Source organism: Falco biarmicus, chromosome 5 (genome assembly GCF_023638135.1).
Source record: "Falco biarmicus isolate bFalBia1 chromosome 5, bFalBia1.pri, whole genome shotgun sequence".
Taxonomy (NCBI): Eukaryota; Metazoa; Chordata; class Aves; order Falconiformes; family Falconidae; genus Falco; species Falco biarmicus.
This window is the reverse complement of record NC_079292.1, coordinates 10,748,565-10,775,673: the sequence shown is the minus strand read 5'-3', so window position 1 is coordinate 10,775,673 and position 27,109 is coordinate 10,748,565. Positions and strand designations below refer to the sequence as shown.

The following is a 27,109-nucleotide window of genomic DNA, read 5'->3' as shown; positions in this document are numbered from 1 at the left end:
GAGCACCGAATATTATATGCCATGGACAAACGCATCAGAAGAAAAATTTAGCATAGAAAAATGTGCAATTCAGATATACGAGATGAGCAAGTGGGAAGAGAAAGGAAGGTTGGTCACTGCTTGTTCCTACTAGTTTGGTTCAGAAGCACAGCACAAATGAGACTTCCTTGCATTTCCACAGAGCAGAAAAATAGAACTGATTCCCAGAGTCCTCAGTGTAATAGCCGTAAGAAAGACTCTTATAAATAAAAAATATGAAATGGATAAGAAAAAATATATTGCCTAGTTTGAGGGGTTATTACAAAAATGAGGAAAGTGCAATTTGGGAGTCTGTAATTTACCGAATGTCTCAGTAATCTCACAAGTAAACCATTTGGCTTTCAGGTATATCTGAACACCCCCTCTGAAAACAGAGCAAAGTCTCAGAAGGCACAGAAGTGTTTTCTATTGAACTCAAATGTGCCACCATTTAAAAAAGAACTATTTGCAGCACTAGTTGCTATAGAGATTGGCTCGTTAAGTTACGTTTGGAGTAAGTTGCTTTGTATAGTTAACTAGGTTTGGATTTCATTTCCATGAACAATCCAGCAGCTTGTAGCTACTGAAATTTTTCAATTGCTGTGCAACGAGACATCCGGGCCAGCACAAAGCTCTGATCTGTCTTAGCTTTTCAGGAAGTACTCTGCCTGGATCCATCCTTCCTTTCTCTGCTAGAGGGCTTGCCTGCACCACACTTCCAGTCACAGAGGACGTAAAAACACAAAGCACCAGCCTTGTGCTAGAAAATGAGCTAAAAACCCAAACACAAAATGCCAGTCTGAGTTTTACAAGTTTCGTATGATGCTGAGGTACTGCAGCAACTCCACAAACACGTTAACTCAACCTCAACTAGTGCATATATCGCTGTGCCTTACTATTGAGGATGCAGAATATACAAAAGCTTCTTAAATAAGCACGGCGTGGAGGAACCAGTAGGAGACTGGGACTGGTCCTTAGTTCCCACTTTCCTCCACAGCAAGTCACTTGGCTGTGTCAGGTTTGCTCAAATGCTTTCCCTGTTCAGAAACACTTAGGTGGTGGGCTGAGAAAATTCTAGGCATGCTGAAACAATGGGAAGGAAGGGAAAAAGGGGGCCTGTCCATGGACATGGACCACCTGCTGCTGGGGCGCAGGGTTGGGGGGGGGTGCTGTGTTGCACCTCTCAGCTCTAATGGGGCAGGATGGAGATGGCCAGCTGAGGGAGCAGAATCAGGCACAAGAGAGGTTTGCAGTAACATGGACTTTCTTTCTGCATGGATTTTTGTTTCTTCCTCCAGCCGTTCCAGTTTAAATGCCAAAGTGGAAGAGTGCGTTAAACTAAACTGTGAGCAGCCTTACGTCACTACAGCAATAATTAGCATCCCGACACCTCCAGTCACCACACCCGAAGGAGATGATAGGCCAGAGTCTCCCGAGTATTCGGGAGGAAACATTGTCAGAGTATCTGCTTTATAAAATATAGAATTATTTATAAATTAGCATAAAGACCACTTGCAAGCTGAGCTCGAGGCAGTGAGAAACAAGTCGCGAGGAATGAGAGAGCTGACAAAAGACAACGCCCCTTGACGTGTGCGCCAGTGGCCACAGAGCGACAGGTTCAGGAGAAACAAAACACTTTGTGGGTTTCAGTGTCATAGCGTGTGAACCAAAAGGAGTTTCTTACCCCTTGTCCGAACTGATGCGTGGTGGAATCTTCTGTGACCATCCTGACTTACTATATGAGCACAATGAAATATCCCCATTGATGCTTCTTCTTATCATGAGAGCTCTTTTTAGAAAAACAAAAACAAAAAAAAAAACAACCCAACCACAAAACAAAAAATAGAAACAAACCTGTGTTCCTGCTGAATGCAAAACAACAAGAAACACTTTGATAACATGTCTTTTTTTCTTTTTTTCTGTTAATAAACCACACACTTGTTGAGGAACTATCAAAAAATGGAAGAAAAAATGCTCATATGAAATATGTTTGTACTGACTGAAAGAACTACAACCATAATGCATGCTAAAATTATTTGGAGCTGTGATCTCAGTTTACTTTTGTTGTTTTTCAGATTAGGCATGATAAAATATTACTGTAGAAAGGGGCATTTCCGTGCACTTACAAGCTGATTGTTAATGTTCCATGGTAGTTGTACAAATAACTTCCCTTTGAAAATTGCAGTATTTCTTACTCAAACACTCATTAGTGAACTAAAGGTGTTCAGTTAGTTCAATATTTACTATTGTTTTACCTTGCTTCCTAGGTACTGTTACAACTGCAATAAGTCATTGTACACCTGTTGTATCAGGAATCAGGATTTCTTTTTTTTAAGGTATTTTACACAAGTTCATCTACTCTATAAATTTCTAATGGAAAATATTTAAATAATCCTACAGCCAAACTGTGCACCACAAATGTGCTATTCAGTCATTGATCTTTTTGTCCACTGTCCTCTTTTACTGACAGTTTGTTGCCCACCCCGACATCACTGTAGCATTTGGGATTTCAAGGCTACTGACGAATCAACACAGTCCTTTCTGCTGTACCCATCTGGTCTACTTCTGTATTTTCAGAACAAATCTCTCACCCCAGTGTACTGTCACAGGATCAATCCTATCTGAATTAAAATTACTATAAAGGTGTTTTGGGGATCAGCTTACACTTATCTCCAAACCTCCCTTGTTGACATTCTGCAGCATCCAGTGTGTTGGCTACACTGGAAGACACAGACAGACATTCAGTAAAAACTATGGCTAAATTCTTTTTGTAATTACCTGCAAACTTGCATCCTAAAACTTGTTTGAGGATTTATAGTGTGTGAAGATATTTAATTACCTAAGAACACTGATAGAATAATGGATTGGGTCCCAAAGCTATAAAAATATAATTGATTTCAATTGAAATTTGCCTACATGGGCAGGCCTAAAAGCTGAGATTAGCTAAGGCTTTTTGGCTTCGTTTTTAAAAGACATTGATGTTACCAGAAACCTTCCTGATAAAAAAGTGTCATTGTTCTTCACGTGAGTGCATCAGATGTATCATAATGCTTCCTATATACATGACATACCATACATCATATACATCAAATATACATGGAATACGTGCATATCAATACATACATATATACATCAAAAACACTGGATCAGAAATAATTGCATGTCTGCAAAATAAAATATGCATATAAATCAAAAAGCTCAGTGCATTAGATGCCATTACAATAAATGATTAACACAGTTATTTAATAGTTTGAGTAGTGTATGTTTCAGTATAGTATTTGCTAGCATTCTATGACCTGAAAATTTACATTAAGAGAAAATACCCACTAAAAAACAAAACTTGCTGATAAAACACCTTTTACTGCACACAAATACTGGTCTTTCTCTCCACCTGTCAACAGAGATTGAAGAGTAGATGAGGGACTATCATGCTACAGTATACACATCAAAATCCAACAATGTAATATATTAAAATGCAACTGCAGTGATAAAGGGTATACGTCATGCATTAGTCTCTTATCATTTACTTATTTGGAAGCTTGGCTAATTTGCAGTTAAGTTCCCACTTTTTCTGCAAAACAGAACAACTTACTCATTGTAAACTGAGCTGCTATGTTTCTTTCAAACCTTAACGGAGCGCAGAAGCCCAGGGGAGTGCTCCTTCTCAGGAGCTCTGCCACAGTCGATCACCTGACGTTGCTCTCCTCTTTCACCCTGTTGGAAAATTGCAGTAGATCTGCTGAAGCTGGTGGGTCACGTAAGTTTTAACGGGGTTTAAAGGAGCGGCAGAATGGACCCAGAGTTTTTACTTGCATCCTACGTCTACCCATGGTTACTCATACAAAAAATGGCTTGGTCCTTATCTTTTGCCAAACAGCTGTTGACATAAGAGCTGCCTTGATATTAGCAATCTGCAACAACTTCTTCATGCCACATGGTACTTCTTGACTACTTAGATCAGGTAAATAATGCAAAAAGGCAGTTATTAAACCCTCTTTGGGACAGACTACACAGAACCCAGGAAACCTACTGACTCCATCAGGTCATGTGTCTTTTAATCTCTGTTTTCCTTTTTGTATGGACTAAAAAGAACGCACTACAGCAATACACTCGCATAACAGTTAGACCCCTGAAGCAACATGTACTTTCATTTTTAAAATGCAGCTTAAGGAATAATTTAGTATGATTTTGCAGAATTCCAGTCCTGTCTCCTATTTCCATGTGTCCCATGCAAAGTCATTAATTTATTCTGGACTTGGGAAATACACATTCTTTTGGTGTTTTAGGTGATTTAAATGCTGTTTTGGTAGTGAATGACTGTTGATGACTGTGTAAAATGCATCTGTACTGTACATGAAATGTAATTATTTCTGTGTATCATACAAAGAAACCGAGGTTGTTGTTTTGACGATTTTGTTTGACAGTCATATATCGTATTTCAGAAGGCAGCATAATACACGTTATGCTGAATAAATAGACATTTGAGGAGTATTTAAATAAAACATCTGCATGCTTGAATGGGTCAACTTGGTTTTGCAATAACTTATTCATGTAACTTTTTTTTTCCTCTGGTAAGTTTGAAGGAACACTAAAGCTGAGGGCAACAAATGTCCCTGACACAAATTCCAGGCGAGCCATGAGTGAATCTGAACCATACTAGAGGCACTGGGACCAGGATGCCACAGCTCCATAATGCAGAACTGCCCTTCCGTGTGAGTGGGCATCACCTTCCCCTTCCCAGCCTGCAGCAGCAGAGAAAACTGGGGGACCAAATTATTTCCAGCAATATGAACTCCACCTCTCTAGCTGTACTTTTAAAAATATCCGCTATGTTTTCAATACGCCCAGACACCAACCGCTCTGCTGAACCTCCCAGGCTACAGAGCCTCCTCAAACCTGGTATCAAATTCCCTTGATAAAATATTAGTGCACAGATGAGACTGAACCGCTTCTGTAACACAACAGTGGGTAACAACACACCATGGATCACTTAAACAGCGCGACTGACAGTGCAGATGATGCTGATCTATCAGCTGTGTATAGTGTAGCACCAGCACGCATGACAGCCGCCTCTGCCAGGAGCTTCACGCTCTGGGGAGGAAGCAAAAGGTAAAAGTAATACCTGTCTGTGAATCGTCCCAGAGCATTTTTAAAGGAGAATGACTGTCCTCCCACGGAACAGCTACAGGAGACACACCAAAAATGTAAATTTAAGATTTTGAGGTTTTGGATATACTCGCTGTGGAAACATATTGACTGCTGTCAGAAGGCTTTTACAGTGGAGAGCACGATGCAACCTCAGTTGCTCCAGGGACAAGAGTGGCTTTCAGAGAGGAGACTGCTCTGGAGGAGGATAAATCAGTGAAACCATAGGATCAGTAAGTTTGGGGCAGTGACAGTGCATAGGAGGTCATATACTCTCTTTCCTGCATGTGGGGCCCACCAGGACTTTATTTTCCCATTGACCATGGAAACATCTGGAGATTACCAGGTGTTCTGAAAGAGCACGCAGATGATGTGATGTGTGAACATGTGGCTAAAAGAACAGCTGGGAGTGAACACATTCAGATTGACAAAGTCTGTGAGATATATGTAAATACCTGGGCAGATTCATTTCCTACCTGACTACATTATCTATTTATCTACCTTTAAGGTACCAACTTTCACAGTATCTATGAACAAGAAACAACTGGAAGTGGGGGAGTGCTGAACAAAAAGCAAGCAAATGCATAAAAACTCTGAAGTATTTAGGACATCGGAATTTTTTCAAAAGAAATGTAGTCAATCATACACAAGTTCTAAAGTTTTAGATACAATCTTAAGTCAGTAATAGTAATTACATGAATTAAACATAATGCTTGTGGTGGGTTGACCGTGGCTGGATGCCAGGTGCCCACCAAAGCCGCTCTGTCACTCCCTCCGCAGCTGCGCAGGGGACAGAAGATACTGGGAAAGGCTCCTGGGCTCAGATAAGGGCAGGGAGAGATCACTCACCAGTTACTGTTCATGGGCAAAACAGACTCGACTTGGGGAAATTAGTTTAATTTATTAGCAATCAAGTCAGGGTAGGATAATAAGAGATAAACCCAAATCTTCCCGGGCTCGCCCGAGCGATGCAGGGGCCGGGGCTGGGGTCAGTCCCTCACACGCTGCCCCTGCTGCCCCTTCCCCCTCAGGGGGGCTCCTCACACCCCGCCCGGCTCCAGCCGGGGTCCCCCCGCGGGGCGCAGCCCCTCAGGCACAGCCGGCTCCAGCCGGGGTCCCCCGCGGGGCCACCAGCCCGGCCAGCAAACCTGCCCCAGCCCGGGCTCCTCTCCCCGCGGGGCCACAGGCCCTGCCAGGACCCTGCCCCAGCACGGGCTGCCCACGGGGTCACAGCCCCCTTCGGGCACCCCCTGCTCCGGCGTGGGGTCCCACGGGCTGCAGGTGGGGATCTGCCCCACCGTTACCCTCCACGGGCCGAGGGGCACAGCCGGCCTCACCAGGGGCTTCCCCAGGGGCTGCCGGGGAACCTCTGCTCCGGGCCTGGAGCCCCCCTGCCCCTCCATCTGCACTGGCCCGGGGGGCTGCAGGGACGCTCCGCTCACACAGCCTCACTCCTCTCTCCAGCCACAACCGCCATTGTGGAGGGTCCTTTTTTTCCCCTTCTTCAACACGTTATCCCAGAGGTAGTGCTACCATCACTGATGGGCTCAGCCTTGGCCAGCAGCAGGTCCACCTTGGAACCAGCTGGCATGGGCTCCACGGGACACAAAGGAAGTTTCTAGCAGCTTCTCGCAGAAGCCAACCCTGCCCCCCCACCCCCCTACTATCAAAACCTTGCCACGTAAACCCAACACAATGCTTTTATGGCAAAAACTTCAAAAACTACTTGAAAACCCCTTCCTCCTTCATGTTTAACCGTAGAGTTGCTGTGACCAAGAGCCTCTCTTTCTACTATTTATTCTTAATGCATTTCCTTTTATTTACGGGTTGCTTTGACAAAATGAACTGTTATAAAGAACAGAAAACATAGTTACCTATCCTTCAGAAAGCCTTGTCATACAACCTGCTGGCAGAAGAATCAATAACTCATCCAAAGACCAGGAATACTGAATTTTGGCTCCTAAAAGCATCCCCACACTCCTGAGTCATGACTGTGTGCTGCAAACCGTAGTCAGCCCCACGGCTACAGGCACAGTCCCACGGGCTCTGTAATGATTCACTGGGCTGAACAGAAACACCTGATGTGGGCAGGGGGTGACCCCCTTTCTAACACAGTCGCTCCCCTTGACATTAAGCAATTTCTGAAAAACATGAAGGAGCAGCTCCGTAGTTGTTTGTTGCAACAAGAAAGATTTGGTTCATAACAGTTTATGCTGCAGAGATGAAAGAACACACCACCCTTCTCCTCCAGGTACTCCTGCAAAACTGAGGGGGGAAAGGAAATAAAAGGATGAAGTAGTTTTCACTGCTGCAAGTATCTCTAAATTTTCCCCTCTTGTCAAGCAGCCTCTCTCCTACATATATCTTAAAGCTCTACAGAAAAAGAACAGGCTCACAGCAGCCTAGTCAATCAATTTTAAGGCTCTTTGAACAAGTCCTAGAAAAAGAGACACCTCATAGCCTGAGCACAGTCAAAGAAAAAGGTCTGAAAATGTTCCAATTTACAGCTAAGACCCTTTTTGACAAATGTGGTTTGCTACCCAAAATAGGATTCTTTCCCGAAATACTTATCGGTAGTCCTTACTAGGGAAGAGAATACTTTTATCATTATCGACACGTGGGTCTTTCCCTCAAATGACACTACCCCATCCTGAACACAGACAGGCTGAGGATTTGGGTAGCCTAGCCCAGGTGAGGTTACCCTGACCATGGATGCTCAGTGTTGTCAGAGTCCACAAACACTGGTCTGGGCGATTGGTCCTGTATCAAAGGAGCCCGACCCCAAACCAACCCTCCTGCTCTTAAAATAACCCGACTACACCAAATGGCAATGCTTCCTTACCCCCTGGGAAACCTAAAACCAAATCATCTGGGCTGTCAGTACCCCAGATTCTAGCTGTGGACTTCTCCAATGGATCTCCCTAGCCCAATGTGCCATTTTATTTCTTCATGAGCTCTAACCCAGACACAAGGAGATAAAGAGGCAACCCTCACCGGCAGCCTGGGCTGCCTCTCACGAGAGGCCTTCAGGACAGCCGAACGAAGCATGGCTATAGGAGCTTCCACAGACACTCCCTGAGTAAAACTTTAAGCATCAGGATTTCCTGGACAAAGGGCAGGACTTCTTCCTGCCTTTTTTTACATTCCTTATGGTGAAATCCTCTACATTCAGCCAAAATCCACAGCTGAACATAGCTCTGTAGATGTAATCCATAGAGTCCACATCTGCCATTTGTAGTTTGTTTGGCTTCCCCCCCCCCCCCCCCATTTATTTTTAAACATGGAAAAAAATGCAACAATGGCTCAATCCACTGTGTAGCATCACAGGTCTCTGTAGCACTCAAGTCTAGAGCTGGTCTACATCCAGGTTTGCTCAGACACCTGCTCTTTTCCTACATAGGAACCTCACCCTTAGCTACAGCAACACGGCCCAGGCTGACCAGTGGGAAGGATGCAAGTCTGCTGTACACGTGCGGTAACACCAGGAACAAGGCTTCCCAAACGGTGCATCAAAAAGTATTTCTGACAAAGATACTCCAGGCAGAATCTTGGGAAGCTCTATCCTTCAGCCTTTTTTCTTACCTCCCAAAATAAGTATTAGCATCTGTAGGAGAGGTACAAAAGCAAAAAGGTTATCTTGCTTGCAGTACTACCTGTGAAATAAGTACACTCACATATAAACTGCTAAAACCAAAACAGCCCACACAACTGAAGAGCTTTGTTTCATGAACCCTTAAGAAGCTCTCTGAAAAGACATAAAAATAGGAAATTACATTTACAATGCAGTTTCTCCACAACAGAGTAAGCGGAATGGATAAAGACAGGTCAAATTAACTCACACTTAGCAGGAGGACCCTCCCAAGATCCACCCAAATCATTCACACCCTAGGACTTCAAAATGAAAAAGTCATTATGGAATTTAAGACAAAAGTAATTTTATTGTCTACCAAATCACACCTTGATTTATTTTTTCTTTTACAAATTCCAAAACAAATGAAAGAACTCCTAAAATGTAGTATTATGTAAAAATCCATTTGCCACAAACTACAAATATGTATTTCAAGAGCGTGACCAATTGTAAAAATAATCCTATGAAATAAACATTGTTCATAAAAATACAGTAAAATGCACTTTCCCCACATCAATAAATACATTTTAACGCTGTTTCCAGTTGGCATTTTAAGCCACTAGAAAGCTCTTAATGAAGATGCCACCAAAGTATAATTTCTCCTTATGTACTTTACAATTATTGCAATAGCATCCAGAATGATAAGCATTTTCCTTGTCTTTTGTTTCTACCTTCAGGGGAATCACAGGCAGGAGAAAAGATTTATCTAGAAAAATGTGCTGCTCCCATATTGATTCCCATTTCGGAAAGAATGTTTAAGGTTTCCTTTCTTTTCACTGTGAAGCAGTCCATAGAACAAACTATTTCAAAGAAGAATTCTCCAGAATTACTCAGAAAATTAACGTCTATTGTCCAGAGTCATAGTTTTGTTTTCAATCCCTGTTTAATATATTTAAAGTTAAAAAGTAAACAGTTATGTTAGATAAAAATAGAAGTTTTGGAACATCTTTACCAACAGCTAAGATAAAGGTTTTGTTAGAAAAAAGAAAAACTTGCTCTTTTTACAGATCTTGCAAATTTTAAAATCCAAGTATTGACTTGAATTGTAGTTCTGCTTTCCATGCACGCATAAAAACACACTACTATATATACACAGATCCCTGATTAAGACATTTTCCAAATGGCTTATTAAAAATGTAGAAGTCAATTTCAACTGAAGTCACGTTTTGTTTGTCCAAAGCACTGTCATTTCTTCAAAAAACCGAGTATTTATCTTCCTTTCCTGTGAAGCTTCCTTTGAGGTTCTGTCTACCTGTGAATGAATCAGTATTTTACACATCACACAGCTTGTGACAATAATTTAAATATTACTGTGCCCAGTGAACGAGTGCCTTTTAAGAAACAAACAAACAAACAAATACCAACTCTGTTTCATGGCTGAGGCCACGGCTAAGAGGCTGTCAGGATTATCCTTCTTTCTGTGCTGGCCTCCTTCACTTCATTAGCTGTCTTCCGAGGCGTACAAAGACTGCTGTATTTGGCATACTTGATGGAACAGAATAAAAACAACAAAAACCAATTAAACCCCTTTGTGACTTCTCAGATTGATTGCATCACCTATAGCTCTTCCATTTCAAAGTGTGTATTAAAGCTGTTTGCCATGGACGTGTGTTCAAAGATCCTCGTCAGGCTTGGTTTCAGTAGCTCCACAGAGTGGCATGACAGCTGCTGTGAGGTATCACTCTTCAGGGCCATGATCTGATCTGCCCCGGGATCCCTTCTGCCGTAGTACAGAGCCCACAGTAATGTAATAGTGAGGATCATAGCCAGGATCTGCGTTACTCCAATAGAGATTCCTAGAAATCTCAGCACTTGTAATTGCTTCGTTCCCCTCAAAAAAGTGTACATTTTTTTACCGCATCCCTACAAAACAAAAACAGATTTAAAAAAATCAGTCAGTATTATTTGGCTTGCAGTTCCCAAGGTTTAGCTCATCCTACCTAGCACTGGCTTTGCTGGCTCCCCAAAATCTCTCTCTCTCCTCCTTCAACCAATACTTTGGAAATTATTTTGTCTACTTTTTAATCACTTCCATAATGCCATCTTTACGTTTTCTCATACTGCTTGAGAGTTTACTGCTTGTAACAAGCTCCAAGAGACCTGTGCTATCTTTGATTCAGAAATCAAAGTTGATCTGAGTTCCTATCAACTATCACTGATTTTTTAAAGAAACTCAACTGGTTTTGCCAATGTCTAAAAGCCATGAAATCCTCTTACTCATCTTGTTTCTCTCCTTAAAATTACAATTTTTCAAGGTTGTCCACTATTTTAAACTCTTTAGACTTTTTCTACAAATAATACCACAATCTGAAGTCAAAACAATATTCTAGGAAAGACCTACAGACCTGCAAAACCTCATCAGTGTTTCTTCCCACCTTTTCTCTTTTAGTGTTTTATCTGGACTCATTATATGCCAGTTTATTAGTTCTGCAGAAAGTCCCTAGGGAGTAGAAAAATCATTACATTCCACACACTGAGTAAGGAGCCTCAAACAGAATAACCTTTAATGGAGGACTTCTGACAAATTTCCAGAATGCAGTGGGTACAAACAGTCTTTCTTTAGTACTTAGTGGTAATAATAGGACATGAATGTGGCATTACTCCTTTTTATTCTTGAACTAGAAGCATCTCCTCATTGCAAAAAAGCCTGTCTGCTTATACTAGTTAGGTTCTGCCCACCTCCCCTATCCACAGACTGTATTTTAAAATTAACTGCCTTAAATGTAGAAACCTCCCTGACAATTACTGTAATGATATTATACCAAAAGCCAGTTTTGCCTCCTATCTTGTGCTGAGCTGTTGTTACTTAGAGCACAGTCGTGTCCTGAACTGCTGTGAGAGGAGCCATAGCAATCTGCCCTGCATCAGGCTCTGCACAAATCCAGGCAGGCAGCCAGACCCTGTCCCAAAACAGCTGACCATCCACATGGCGTATTAGGAAGATGGTCACATACACCACCTCTGCAATTATTTACAGAATAATAATAGTTATTTACATAGAAAAAGTCTGAGGAAAACTACGTTAAAAGATCACAAGTTGTGTTTCCCAGGAACGGAAATTTAGCTCTTTCCAAACCATCAGTGCACGCTCCGCAGTTTGCTGTACAAGGCCACCTAATTACTGTTCAAGGCTTCAGGAAAGCTCCCAAGCCCTTGTAATGCAGCCAGGATCCACAAAGAGACACCAGTTCTGGGAGCTGCTGGGTAGCAGTGCAAACACAAGCTATGAAGCTTGTTGATCAGGAAAGATGATGCCCAGTCTTAGGAAAGGAATAAAACCTTCAAGAGAGAGCCCTTACCTACTATGGTCGATGCTTATTCTCTATTTTAAACTTTGCAGAGCTTCACAGCACAAAAGTCAAAGGAACACAGCCACCAAGAGAAAATTCAGAGTAACTGGATGGGTAACACCACAAGTATCAACAGGCATTGGTCCCAGACGAAGACATCAGGACCGCCTCAAACTGGGCACAATCTTCAAAATGCCATTTTGGCATTTATACCCTTTTACTATATGTTTCTTACAGTTTTTCTATGAAAAGCAAGCAATTGATCAAAGTGACAGAATCTGAAGACAGGACACAATAAATAACACTTTTCAATTACACTGAAATTCCTCAAAGCCCACAGTATCAAATGCTACAGTCCTGCATGTATTTGGTGAAAGGCCCGATTCTTGTCTCGCACACAAAACTCACACTGCGGTCAAAAAGATTTTCATTTAGTATCTAAATAAAATTTATGTACTATATGATAATTGTACCAGAGTAAGTTAAAGATCTCAATGCTCCATTCATCATTTCACTGTGTAATTTCTAAGCATTAACATAGTCCAGACACAGAACAAGGAGTAAATGTGGATTCTTTGAAATTTGAAAAAAAAAAAAAAAAAAAAAAATATCCACTGTAGTGAAAGCAATGTAATTGAACTTGATGAGGAACAAAAATTGTCACATTGGTGTCTTCTCTTCAACTAGAAAACAGTGTTGTAATTATACTACTTTCCAAATTTGTTTTTAATTACAGAGAAACCGGCTGCATTTTAATACTTTTAACAACTTTAAGGAATGAAGGTAAATACTGGTCACAATTTAAAAACGCTCAACCACAGCAGTATTCAAATTCAGTTCATTCGTTGCCTAGAGGAAACATCCATTAACAGAGAGCAATAACAGTAATGCCTACATCTTCTGCAGTACAGACACATAACTGAGACAAATTATGCCCCATCTAGATAGACTGCCTCCCTCCATTTAATGATGTTCTTACAGTTCTGCTCTAATACACGTTCAATATCAGTTTCAAAATTGAGAAATATCCAGCCACCCCAGTTATCCTCACATTCATGCATTTTATTTCTGCTTATGTGACACATTCATAGTTGGCAGCCTGCAATTAAAGAGTACATAAATACACTTTCCTCGGCAAAAGTAAAAGTTTGTCACTAAACAGGGAGCTCTTGCTGACAACTCAAAAATAATATAAAACTTTTGCAGTGATCATTCAGAAGAATGAACTTCAAACTCCTACAGAGCTATGGATTAGAGGCTTGACTCATATTTATTACAAAGACTGTTTTATATTCTCAGTCTCAAAATGGAAACAAAGCATATATTTTTGATTTACTGCAACATCATAGAATAAGGACCAAATCTTAAATAAGGCACTTCCCAGAGTGGATAAACTATCAGTATATTCAACAGATCTGTTGTATACCCAAGTTTTGAGTATACTTAAAGTTACGCTAGAAAACAAAAGAAAAAGTATTGCATATGCAATTCTGATTTTTCTGAAGGTCTCAACTCGCACCAATCATTTTATCCAGGCTACAGTTCCTGATCACAAGCTGAGCAGAGCTCCCTTTGTCCTCAGACCACAACAAACCTCTGAGGCCATACTGTCATCACTTCTCTCACAACCATGCTCTTTCTAAGGTTAGCCTGTTCCGTGAACTGCACCAAAGGTGAAATTTGTCAGAACAAAAGCAATCCAAGATGACTAACACATTTAAAAAACAGTATTCAAATTCCAGCAGGGGAAGCACAATTCCTGCCAAAAATACTCTCAAGCAGAACTGTAGAAAGGTGGCTTGCTTACAAGAACTGTATTTTGAAGGATGCCAGCTTAGACTACAGAAAGCTCGGAGATCCCAGCAGAAAATTACAGCACAGCTATAACAAAATTCTATCAAACCCAGCCAAACCAAACTTCAGAAAAATTCTTTGTAGCACTTCAGAAAACTGAAGTACCACAATGGACTTTGGACTTGCAAAAGCATTTACATAAGCCAATTCTAGGCTAGCGAGGCTAATCTCATCAGACTCCCTCTCAAACCACCAGACTATGCAAGATTGTTTTGAATCACTTTCTAAAAAAAGCTTTTCTCTTTCAATTCTCCAAACCAGAAGTCAGACAGATTAGCCTTGCAAGCGTAAGTTGGTTTTGCATGATACTGATAAACATATTAGCAAGTATACTGTACAAGCGCCTGTGAGACAAACCACAGGCAAGCACCATGGAAAAAAAAAAAAATGTTTTGCCAACCAAATACTGTACATATCTCAAAGAGCAACCGAGTATTTTTGTGGCTGGTAAAACAGAACATAGCCTGTCCCTTTTTGGAACGGATTCTGCAGTAGAGAACGAAAAATAAATTTTTGCTAAGAGCTGAACCCATCCACACGTTCTGGCGTATGGTAGGGGAAGAACCACAAATGTACCCTTCAGGTTTCTTTTAGGAAAAAAGCCAGAGAGCCTTCCTTTTTTATCAAGTGGGTCTCAACACAGCCCTTATATGCTACATCATCATCTTTGGCTATTAATGTTCTCCAAGTAGAACCAAAAGAACCTGAACATACGAAGTGCACAGAGAACGACTGCTGTAGAATACAGTTTTGGGAATGAAAAGTTAGCAGAAAAGATGACATGAGAAAACCCTGCAGTTTCAACAAGACACTCCAGTGACTAGTACACCTTTCTCACAATTTTTTTTGAGCTTCCTGAGCTCACACTGCTTACATACTTTTGCCTTTTCATATAAGCAGAAAGGATGTTCAGGGCAAATGAGCGTTCTGCAGCTTCCATGTATTTACACTCCTTGAGGCTCTCTATGGCAGAGTCTGTCTATACGGTATCAGTACTGGCAACAGTATTACAAAAAGCAACCATTATGGCAGCGAGCCACAGTTCTTTCTTCTTCAAGAACGTGTAAGAGGTTGCCAGGCCCCAGAAGAAGCCTGAATGGCCTTCCCATTCACAGTGACACTTCTAAAGTGTAACCAGTGCTACCTGTCCTGCAAGCCTTGCCCTAAGGCAGGAGAGGCTCTACAAGTAGCTGGTGGAGAGAAAATAGCCTCTGCCGCTGTCTTTAAGGTTGGTAGCACAGACCTTCTGTGCCTTCTGAGGCACCTGCCTTTTGGCAGCTCTACTTTCTCTCTTCCTAGTGGAAGCATATGATGCCTAGGATGGATGTCTGAAAGTCCAGAATAAACTATATACTTTCTTCTGAGATTCATTGCCATACAAATGTAGCAAATCACTCCACGTGACGCAATTTCCCCAGAACTTGTTTTCTGGCAATAGCTAATATTCATCTTGGCTTGTTTATACAGTCAATCTCCCCTGCTTCCGAGATCCATCTCTATAGCTCCTGAGCAACAGCCACATAACAGATTCTTGTTAGAAACAAGTCTTCGACAGCTGTACGACTGGGACATGATAAAATGGTTCTTTGGGTGCTCTTCCATAACACAGAGTTGCAGTGTCCGCTGGAGAAATCCTCATGCTGCAGCATCTGACAGCACACTTCTCAGGCCCATCCTCCTTCCTTTGCCCCCTATATTACTCTTAAAGCAACCAAATACAGAATGCAGCTCTTCTCAGATCCTCATAACTACTTGACTACAACATGATTTTTGTTGCTGCTGGACTACCTGGACTGTTGGTCATTCTGCTATTACTGAATGGACAACTGAAGTTCTTCAGAGGGCTGTTAGCATTAAAAAAAATGATAGGTAGCAAAGCAGTCTCCAGACAAAGCTGGCTTTAGACAACGTTTTTGTAAGAGCAGTTAAAAAAGTTTCGGTAGAGAACATATTTACTTGTTTTTATGATATTCACCCTAAGAACCCTAAGTCACCGAAATGACTTGATACTGTGATCACCTCCCTCTTCCACTTGGAGTTCAAATAGGTCCTCTCCTGGTTTTAAGGTTTTGGGTTTTTTTTAATTTAAAAAAAAATAATAACCATACTGTAATGTAGTAGAGTTAGAGATAAAGACCATTTTTACACAAAGTTTCTATCTAGCTCACAGGGGAGCAACTGATTTACCTGCCTCCTTGTATGAGGCCTGTCAACAGGACAGCTCCCACCTTCCAAAGGACTTCTCAAAAGCATCCTTTCACTGCACATACTACTAGAGCCCTCATTACCATAGCGTCAGTAGAATTTCTCATAGTTTGGCAAGCTGGAGACTGGACATCACACCAAAACTAGTATTTTATTTTTTGAAAGGAGCAAATTTCAACTCCAACCTAACCAACACAAAATAAAACCTCAATGTTTAAGCACACCTCAGACGTTAACTGCATTGCTACTAACTTGTCTCTCTTCCAGATGAGAGTGGGTAAGTTCTTCCTTCCTCCCTCCCTCCCTCCCCCACTTCAGCATTAGTAATAAACATAAATAAACACTTTCCATAAACACAATTACTCTACAAACCTTTCTGCTGTGCTGCAAATGAGTTTGGAAAATGACTGGATCAGAAAAAATGTAGAAAGCCTTCCAAAACATCCACATTTTTCTTCTTACCTCCTGATAAAGGTCACTGAGATCCTCATGATGTGCCTGCTTAGAGCATCCTGGGAACTCTCTGACACAACAGGAGTCAGGCGGCCAGTCCATCTCTGTCATTTCCAGCCAGTCTGTGAAGTACACCACCCCACAACATTTAAACTGCAAGGGAAGGATTAGCCAAGATCAGCAATAATGATGCTACTTCTTCATAAAAAGTAGGTCATCAAAAAACCTAAATAAATTCCTATTAACAACTTTAAACATATTTACATAGGACTAAAAACATCTGCTGGCGCTTCCACCTATTTTCTTTTGCTGTACTTTGACATAAAAGCGATGTGAAAAATGTAGTGCAGTGACTTATGAACCCCTCAGAAATTGCCCACGATACTGCTCTGTCCTTTAAATCGCAACTGCTCCCTCAAAGGATGCTTCACAGAAATTGTCCTACCCTGCAATTCTGCTATCCTTACTACAAGGAACTACCACGTGATGATTTCATGTCAAAAGGGTAACTAATGAACAAGCATACTTCTGGCTGAAGGAAGCAGGAAGAAAAGATGATTAAGGTCTGACTAGTGAGGCCTGTTCCTGCAAGGCTATAACTGTGGTCACAGCTGTTGAAAACCAGATGAGAAAAAACATAGATTTACCTGAATACAGAAAAAAAAAAAAAAAGAAAAAAAAGATTTTAAAAGTGAGCAAAAAGGTATAAAAATCACAAATGCTGAAAGGAAAAAGGAAAATGGAAAGAAGGGGTGTAACACTAAAAGCACTGCAACAGAATCAACCATAAAATGAAGAAGTCTGGCTGCAAAGCAGATGAGCCATAATTGGCTATAAAAAACACCAGGACTAACAACCTGTCTTCTCTGCAAAGCACAATAAGAGATTTAGAGCCAAATGACCAGCTTACCACATTCCAAGCTGCTTTTACATAAAAAAGGGCTGAAGCAGCTACATTAGATTTTCTTCAGCACTGGATAAGGACTCAGTATGAGGGAAAAGCAGCACTGCTGCAGGAACAAGATGCTGCTTTCTTCTGTCTGGATGTTCTCCAGTACCAGCCTGAGTGTAAGTCATCACCTGGTTCCTTCGACCCATGAGCTTGAGAATATTTGTGACCCTGTGCCTTGACTTCACCAGTCCTCTTACAAATCTCATTTCTTCCTTTTTCACCACAGCTTTCACGTCTCTCTTTATCAGTTCATTAGCCAAAATTCTCCCAGCATAGCACTTTCTAAGGGAAGCTCAAGCTTTGGCTCCTGATCGTAACTGCAAAGACCACCTTATTAAATATCCTTTCCTTACTCAAATCTTTTTTTTCTCACTGCCCAGGTCTTCCTTCCTGACTTCATTTGATCCTTCCCACCTTCCTTAGCACAGCCACAACCCTGATAACTAGATTAGCCAAGGGGTTAGGCAGAAAATACATTTCCCATCTCTCTCAGATGTTAAAAGATACAGAAGCAGGAGCACAAACCTGATCAGGGCTGAATCTTTGGGAACAAAGTTGCAACTACAAATATTATCTTTAGGAAAAAACCTGTACTTCTGACTGAAGGAGGGCCCCAAGCATTGTGCTCATTCAGACACAAAGCACGTACCAGGCTCTGACATCCACCGGCTGACTTACGAGTAGACTGAACTAAAAGGAGAGCCCACCAATTAAGCAGGAGCTGCAAAAGAGCCACGTCAGTTCACATCAGACCTTCCCCAAATCGTTCCTCTGGTCAGAGACGGAACACAGGAAACCTAACTTCTAAAAGGAACATTTTCCTCCCCTGGAAGACTTAAGGCATAGCTGAAGTTTCATTACTAATATTCATATTAAAAATGGCCATTGTGATGACACTACAACAACCAGGGGGACAAGAGGCAGCTTTTAATTTAATCAACTTAGATATTTAAATCAAAATACAGTATCAGCTCTACTAAAGGAAATAGAGACCATTTGATTATGTTATCTCAGGTACAGAACAGACACAAACACTCTACTTGTGTATGGAGAATTACTGTTTCACAGACACTTGCATAGCCAGTGCAGGGGAATGGGGAGGGTGGGGGGGTGTTTAACCTCCTTTAGTCTTCACTCTCTATTTCAGGTTTTAGTATAAATACAGACTACTCAAGTGCTGCCAGGAAACGCTTAAACTAACAGGAAATCTGTGCAACAATGATAGATTTAAACATTTCAACAAGGGCAGCACAATGACAGGCATTTAAAAAGTTCTCTTCCTGCACGTGAGTTATATTTGGAGTTAATGGGTTTTACCTTGGGCAATTTCATGTTTTTGCAACATAATACTTCATTCTTTCTGAAGTTCGTTCTGAATTTTAGTAGGCTAGAGGGCAAAGCTGTGAATACACAAGGAAGCTTTTTGATTTGTTTCCCACACCTCCCAGTCAAAGGAAATAAAAACCCTGATCACTTTCTCAAACCACAGCCCAAGAGACAGTGTGGGCATCTTTTTGGAAACTTCCTTTCCCACTCATTTCTACCTAAACACATATCTTAACCATGACAGCTCCACGGAAGGAAACTTAACAGAGCCTACAGGAAGGGAAACACAGATTAATATTAAAACAGCACATAGAAATGTTCATTTTACTTCACCTGCAGATTTTTAATTTTATACACATCATATTCTTAAATGTTATAATAATCCTAAAAGGCGTTGAAGTCCTAACCTTACTGGCAAAGATGACAGTGTTAGCAATTTAACTGAAAGTAACAACTTCTTTGTGTGCTTGTGGTTTAGTGTATTTAGGGCCTACAAAGTTCAAGACTTGGATATCACGTGATGTTAAAAGACACCATCACTACACAGGGTTTCACATGAAACAAACTTGCATTTATTTACCTATTCACTTAAACCGAAACTTTCTCCTTTAGCAGATAAGTAACTTTTGCCAAGCACGTATTACTTCACCTCATGAATTAACTGTTGTCTTACCTCCCTCTGGAAAAAATTCCAAGCATGTGTCAGCCACTGGTACCTAGGTAGGCCATAATTGGTCATCCTGGCTTTCAGCGTGATCATATCGGACCACTGCACTGGAACCTGGAGCGAGGAAAGAAAAGCAATGCACACAACAGATCAGTTGGCTTGAAGATCCAAACCCAGAACTTCCATCTATTCCAAAATCTTTCCAGTGCAACGGCCAAAATAACCTTGTATGTAAATAAACAGGAAAACAAGTGCTTTGATTTTTCTGACATTGAAACTTTAGGAGCTTTATTAAAGTATCAGGAAAAATTTAGTTATATCCTTTACTTAACGTACATTGAAAAAGGAGCGGCATTTTTTAGAGATTCAGAGATAATGGGATACGATTTGATTACAGCGTTACCAGATTTTTTTTAACCTGGTAAAAAACTTTAACCAAGCCCATCCAAGTCATCAGGGATGCAACTTGTCTGCCCCAGTTTAAGCATCTCCCTGTTGTTGTCTTAGTCATTAGAAACAGGCAGCCACATGGGGCAATTCATCTCAAGATATATATTTTAAACAGAGCGCGTATCATTCTCTTGAATTCTCAAACTCATTTCACTGCCTAAGGTGACAAACTTAGGTTTAAACATCTGACTTCTAAAATATATAAAACTGAGATGAATTCTACCCTGAGAGTCTTCTCAGTGGCTTTCTGGTTTTGCCTGGAGCCCTGCATGCAGGTATCCTGAAAGTACTCGATTTCAGTATCCTGCTCAAGAACAGTAACAATGAAGTGTAGACAGTGAGACCTGTGAACTTTTTTCTTTGCACACATTCAGACGTGTAAACCTTTTCTTCTGAAAGAAGGATTCTTGAAGTATTTTTCTCTCAAATTTGACTACTCAGAAGCAAGTTGCTAGTGCTCTCCATTGTCAGACTAGGACCCTCAGTTTTTAATTTGTCAGGAACAACAGAAGCAAGTTCTATGGCACCTGGCATACAATGCAGTTAAGAGTCAAGGTAAGTAACTTCTGTTCAGCAGCAGAAATTTCAGTGTGCCGAATTAAAACAAGGAGTTGAAGACTTTGCAGTTACCCTTCTAGACACACATACCATTCATGCAGAGTTTTGCCTCGTTCCCATTAGCCTTAATACTCATGGTGAAAGAAATCACAATTGCAATATCAGCTTTCACTTGGAGAGCAGGGGAGCCCAGCTCCTCTAGCAGCTGCGACTTAACTATCCTGTTCAATTTTGAGTGAACAGTAAAAGCCTTTTACAAATAGTAATAAACATTATCTATGGGGAAAAAAAATTATCACAATACTTCCCAAGGAGTCTCATCTTTGTTGCGCTAGATGCTCTACAAAAATAAGAGGGACAATCACTGCCTGACTGACCCCGTAATCCAAATAAGAACATTTGATAATGTTTCATTACTGCTGCTAGTTACATTTTTGATGCCCTGATAAAGCTCCATATATAATAAATGTATTAATAATATCCCAGAAATTTAACACACCTTTCATTTAGCAGAATTATTTCTTAAGCTATAAAGCACTGAACTCACAATTGTCTATGTGAAAAATGTGGTAGCAGTAGTGTACTAAAAACACTTAAAAAAGTATCACAGAGTATTTCTACCACAAACATTTACACTGGTCACTACAATAAAATAATTTGGGTTTTTATTCAATGCATTTCTCTTTGCACTGCATTGGAAGTTAGCACTCCACCTTCTTTGGATAATATTTGATATTGCTGCAATTAAGCTTCTATTTGCTAGACTATTTCTTTATTATCTTATTTGAGTTGAATGCGGTCCAAGGTTACACACGTAACACAAGGCATTCAACTTCTTTATGAAAACAATGCAAAGCCAGGAGGTGGGGGTGTGTGGGTCGGAATCAAGAAGTGAGAGAAGGAAAATTAAAAGCAAGTCAAAACAAACGAAACCCCACTGCAGGAAGGCAATTTGAATTCTGGAGCTAAGGATGAATACTGGAATCTGTGTTTGTTTGGTTCCAAGAATGCCAACATACCAAACCAAGGACATTGATGTATCTATAAAATAAGCTTTCTTTCAGCTCATGCATGCAATACTGCACAATTATACATGATGTTGAGATGCATTTCGTTGACTATACGCCAACACTTTTCCGTAGTGTGGAGACAAACAAAAACTAGAGATGCTGGCTTGGTGTTAGCATAAATTCTGCAAAGCTCTGTTTGCCATTGGGATCTACTTATTCATTATAATTTTTCTAATGAGTATCAAGGCTTGACCAATGCCCAAGTAAGCTGTACACCCACACTGGCTTTTCAGTCTTGTGGGTGGAATAAATAAGTCATGAGGCACACTTCATGCTGAGAGCTATCATGAGCTGGAAGGAAAATTGTTTATACAAGGACTCTTAGAGCATCTTGTCCACGTGCCAAGGAGAGCTCATATTGGATCAGCAGAGGTGGTTATGCCTCAGTGACATTTTTGACAACATCACCCACCACCTATACTAATGCCAACCAATTCTCTGAAACCCACCAGGGGCTCATGTGATTTCATGCTACACTGAAACCAACATGACATCAAATCACACCCACGGGTATAAAAAGGGACTCTTATCTTAATCAAGCAGAATAGGAGAAAGCAAGCTCTAGGGAAGTGACTTGCACAGATATGAAAGAATGACTGCAAAAAATGCTGTGCTCTTCCAGGCTGCCACATTCCCTACAAGTTTCAGCAGCGAGAAACCTGAGACTGGCCCACTTCATCACACAAAGAGCAGCAGTGGTAGAACAAAGACACTAAGAAGACAAAATCAAATGGAAAGAGAAAACAAAATAATCCCAGTATTTCCTTATCGGAATCCAAAAAAAAAAAAATATATATAAAGGGAGAGAAGAATAGGGACAAAAAAAAATGAAAGCAGTTGCTGACCAGATTTTTATCTGTTGTGTTTGCATGCTCATGTTCATACACTTGGACTCCTGGGAGAAAGAGGAAGAACCAGAGGAGCATGGAGTATCTGGGTTCACTGTGACCCACTGCAGAAGGTGCAGACACATAGCTCAGCACTGCTTCTTTTTGCAAAGGGGTGCAAGGAGACCCGTGTTTTTTTCTGGACAGAAGCAGCATAACCAGTGCCTTAACATATGGTAGGGCTATGACAGCTTTTATCAAACTGTCCCAGGTTTGGGTTTCAGTAGCATAGCAGGTAACTGAAAGCTTGGGGGATCACACTAAAGCACACTGTAACTTCAGGTTCTCGACTAGTGAGGGCTGGAGGAGGCATGTACCACTGCACTGAAGGCTATGTTATTGCTGGCAAGATTTCTGTGGAAAGACAGATGTTAGTTGTAACTGTCATCCTTGGCAAAACCCCTGCAGAGGGTAGCTGTGCCCACAGGATGAAGCATGCCTCTTCTCTGCATTTCCAACTTTAAAATTCATCAATGTAAGCTGACATTTAAAGTAAAGGGACAGCCGTAACAGTTATGATATTAGAACACCCCTCTGGAATTTGTACTACAAGGGAATGAATGCTGATGCAAAGTGCTGCCACATAACTTCAGACTTCAAATCTGCCAGAAATTCCTTTGTCCCAGTACCCTGTAAGTATCAAGAAGGCTCTTTCCCATCTTACTACAATGTATGTACTACTCACTGTTGGAAAGTCCAGTATATTGGGCATATCTTGGCAGCTCAGAGAAACTATTTGTCTGTCTATTCATAAAAATGTACCACAGCAAGTACAAGACGTAAGGATATAGCAGCCAGTAGAACAACATGTCAGTTTAATTTCTGCTCAACACTTACCCATTTTCTTGCATGATGGCTACAGGTCTTCAGTCTGAAAATTAAAGGCTGGTACAGCTATAAACACTAGACAGAGATAAAACCTCTTAACAAGTTTACAGATGAGAGTGTTTTATAGCCAAGACATGTTTTGCCTAAAACTGGCATTTATAGCTTGTGGAGGCAGCGTGAAGATTTCAGCAGACAACAAGTCCTCTACTGAAAGAACACACTGTCTTTTTACAAGGTACACTCCGCTATAGCTCTTCAAAAGATGAAGAGCTTCTGAGGTAAAACCCCTTCAAATTCTTACATCTCCTCTCTCAAAATACTTAAGGCTGAAGTTTGTACCTGATCCTCAAAACTTCCAACGAATTCAATGAGAACCTGCCTAAGCAAGAACTAACAATAAATAAAGTCCTTAAATCAGGACTGCAGGATTTGGCTCTCAAATAAAGAGAGGGTGGACAGAAACCCAAATAGGACCTTCCAGACAGAAAAGCTTTCCCAGAAGAATTCTGTTTAACAAAAAAAAAAAAAAAAAAAAAAAAAAAAAAAAAAAAAAGGCAGCCGCTTGAAATTAGACTGTCGGAATAATGAACAAAGATAAACACTACTGCAATTAGAAAACAGCTAGCTAATGGAAATTTCTGTTTTCTTCTCTTGAAAAAACACAGCCTCCTTTTCTGACTCACCGTTATTTCCTGCTCGTAGGTCCAAACACCACAGGCCAGTTCAACGCAGAATATTACAAGCAAGCTTCCAAAATACTGCAGAAAACAGAACAGTCTTAGTTATTTTTGATACTCAGGTTAACTTCGAAAAAAAGGACTCAGTAATACTAAAGGACATCTCAAAACATTAGTAACATCTCACATGATTGAAGACATGAGATCTGAAATACGTTTTTGTAACCAACACATTAAAAATTCACGCAGCAAACTTTCTAAAGGTTTGTCATGTAACATTTCTTACTAACTTAACATAAAGCATATGAACATTGCAATGGGAAAATAAATTCATTTCCTTGTTGCCCAAGAGTGCAAGGCTATCATGAAAACAGTTGCAGAGGATGGTATTTTTTCCTTCATGTATGTGGAAAAAAACAGAAATCTCTTTTTTCAGTTCTGTCCATTTAAGCAACATATCCAAATCATGCAAATAGCCAAAAAGGGGAAGAAAAAAGAAAAAGAAGAATAAAAGAAGAGAAAATTGAAAAGACTGAAGCAAATAAGGTTCTTGAAAGTTATGTTCAAATCAAAGTGATTTAGATATTTGAGATCAGGCATAAACATACATGTATTTATTGAGATGGACTGAAATATCTTTGTCTATTACAAGATCTAACACTTGAACTATTTCAAAATAGAAAAATAGGTGTATAAATGAAGAACCTGTACAGGTCTTGGTAATGACAGTTAAGAAAAAGTGGTTGCTATGATTAAAAAGAAAAGGACTATCCCTCCATATAGCATCAACAAACCCTTTCTGAACTGCAGGATAAAGCTGCATGGAAATTAAGACTGCTTTAACTAGTGTTCTCTATTAAAAGTAACCCATTTAACTTTTATTGAAAGCAGTAGTATAGTTCCACTCATTCTTGACTCAAAACTTTCTTCCATGTCAATGGACTGAGCTCCCCCTTGTTCTCAGTACACAAGAATTAAAGTTACAGTCTTCATGGATTTTCATTTTATTTAGAAATCAAAAGAAACACCATCACAATATAAAATAGAATAGAATAAGTATATAATTCCATTAGTAGGATACATGCCAAAAGGCTTCCAATTTAGTAATTTCATTCCTGAATCTATTTAGCACAGGTATAAAAGACACAAAACAGGTACTAAGGATAAGTGGGTTTTTTTATTTTCTGTTAAAGGGTCAATAAGTTGTATAATTTAAAACAGAGAATAAAAATCTACAATATTAGGATTTAACAGTCATCTACACAGCACCTTTTTCATTTACTCTGTCTAGAACACTGTAATTCACAGATACCTTGGCAACTACTGAACAGTGTCTTCTATTTGCTGGTCAAATCTAACTCCCTGATTTAGGTTTGTAGACACAAACAGCCAAATTAAAAATGTGTATGTAAAAATATTCATCTGAACTTTCAAGAGAAACCTATACTCATACCCTCTCCCTGCAAAGGTCTGTTCGATAAAGATGGTGTTGAAAGAAGAGGTCCAGCTGTCCTAGTCTCCATCATGTTACATTGCATCCTCGTTGTAGCTGACCAAGACATCACATATCCTTACAAATCAACATTATGAGTTCACACAGAGCACCAGTAGAGGCCTTCAATAACCAATACATTCATCCTCCGAAAAGAGGAAAAAAATTGAGTCCTACCTTGTAAGAACGATTATGCTTTCTCTAAAAAATAAATTTATGAGCTTCTAGACAATGTATCCACTATCGCTGCAGTGCCTGCAAGTTATGAAAAGGGTTCTTTACAAAGTATTCGCTTTGAAAGAAGGAAAGAATGCCACATGCTTCAACTCTTTGAATTCATACCAAAAAATGTTTAAGGAAATCACAGCTAATACTGAGATTTCTGAGAGTGAGAACAACTAAATGTTTTGATGAAAGGCAAATTTGAGTTCTCAGCTGTGAAAAAAAAAAAAATCAGTGGTTTTATACTCTAATTGAGTAACAAGCCTGGGACTACCTGCTGTCCCCAGACCTTATACAAAACTCACTGATCATGGTGAAAGCGATACATCTGGGGGTATACATCTGGCATTCTCTGGAAAACTCTTTATTTGCAGTTCCTTGTAACATTTCATTCATTCACCAGCCTTAACATTTGAGACTTCCTCATTTTTGTCAGCATATCGTTAAGAAAGTTTGTGGTAGCAGTTGAGACAGAAGAGCCAAACCCAAGATTTTCTCCAGTTACTGAATACAGCCCAGGACAGAAAATTATTTAGCCAGATTCACTCATAAAAGACTTCTGGGTCTGCCAGGAATTGAGCACTCCCAGCTAGCACATCTGAACCCATCTGGGCACTGCAGAATCAAGCCTTCTGTCCTGAGAAAGCACATCATCTACTGATAAGGCAAAAGACAAAAAAAAGACACAAAGAGTTTACACACATGAAAGCACACGCTAAGAACTGAGCAACTGCAGGCACACCAAACTTGCACACAGGAGCTTCAGTTTCACCCTGCTACTAAAGGGGAATATTATACCTCTCTCCAAATGTAATGGTTTGAAAACCAAATAATTTTTTTAGAAGTTGTGTGGAAAAAAACCCCTCTAACCATTACTTAAATTTATTACCCCTAATTTCCATCTTTCAAATACAGAAATTATTACTGGCTTCAATGCTTATTCCTTGTCCCCAATTAAATTCCCACTGGAGTCTGAATGATAAATGCATCGTTCTGCGTTTACACACTTCTGCTTTTTGCCAGAAACAGGGACTTTGTTTTGAAGTAAGGCTTATATTTCTTCCTGTCAGCTGAGTGGCTACATTTTGTAAAGGAGACTAACACACTGAGGAGCACTATTCTGTATTACACTCAACACTGTGCCAGCAGGTCACTGATACTACCTTCTATACAAAATCTCCCTAACATCAGTCTTGGCCATCACTGAAATATTTTCTAAATTATTCTTTTTTTTTGGCAGGGAGAGGTTAGAATTGGGGAAGGCACAGAAGGGAGTGAATGGTTTCACACAGGTATCTACATATCTAAAAATTATTATAAAATAAAAAAAGTCTACAAGCAACTAATGCAAAGTCATGATCACTTCAAGAACTAGACCTTTCATATG

General features: G+C 40.3%; 2 protein-coding genes across 5 annotated transcripts in view; one reads left to right on the top strand and one right to left on the bottom strand.

The window, feature by feature from the left end:
• The window catches only part of KCND2 (potassium voltage-gated channel subfamily D member 2), a 286,684-nt gene extending 282,140 nt beyond the window's left edge, over positions 1–4,544 (top strand). Inside the window, exon 7 of the mRNA XM_056341797.1 lies at positions 1,317–4,544. Within this exon, the coding sequence (XP_056197772.1) occupies positions 1,317–1,494 (178 nt within the window). The 3' untranslated portion in view covers positions 1,495–4,544. The remainder of the gene's footprint in view (positions 1–1,316) is intronic.
• A 4,537-nt stretch (positions 4,545–9,081) lies between these two features.
• Positions 9,082–27,109, bottom strand: part of TSPAN12 (tetraspanin 12) — a 45,336-nt gene continuing 27,308 nt past the window's right edge. For all 4 annotated transcript variants that reach the window (XM_056339896.1, XM_056339895.1, XM_056339898.1 and 1 more), the window contains 4 exons: positions 24,015–24,089; positions 19,545–19,652; positions 16,603–16,746; positions 9,082–10,654 (listed from right to left, as the gene is read on the bottom strand). In XM_056339896.1, coding sequence (XP_056195871.1) covers positions 10,349–10,654; positions 16,603–16,746; positions 19,545–19,652; positions 24,015–24,089 — 633 coding nt within the window. In that variant the 3' untranslated portion in view covers positions 9,082–10,348. The remainder of the gene's footprint in view (positions 10,655–16,602; positions 16,747–19,544; positions 19,653–24,014; positions 24,090–27,109) is intronic.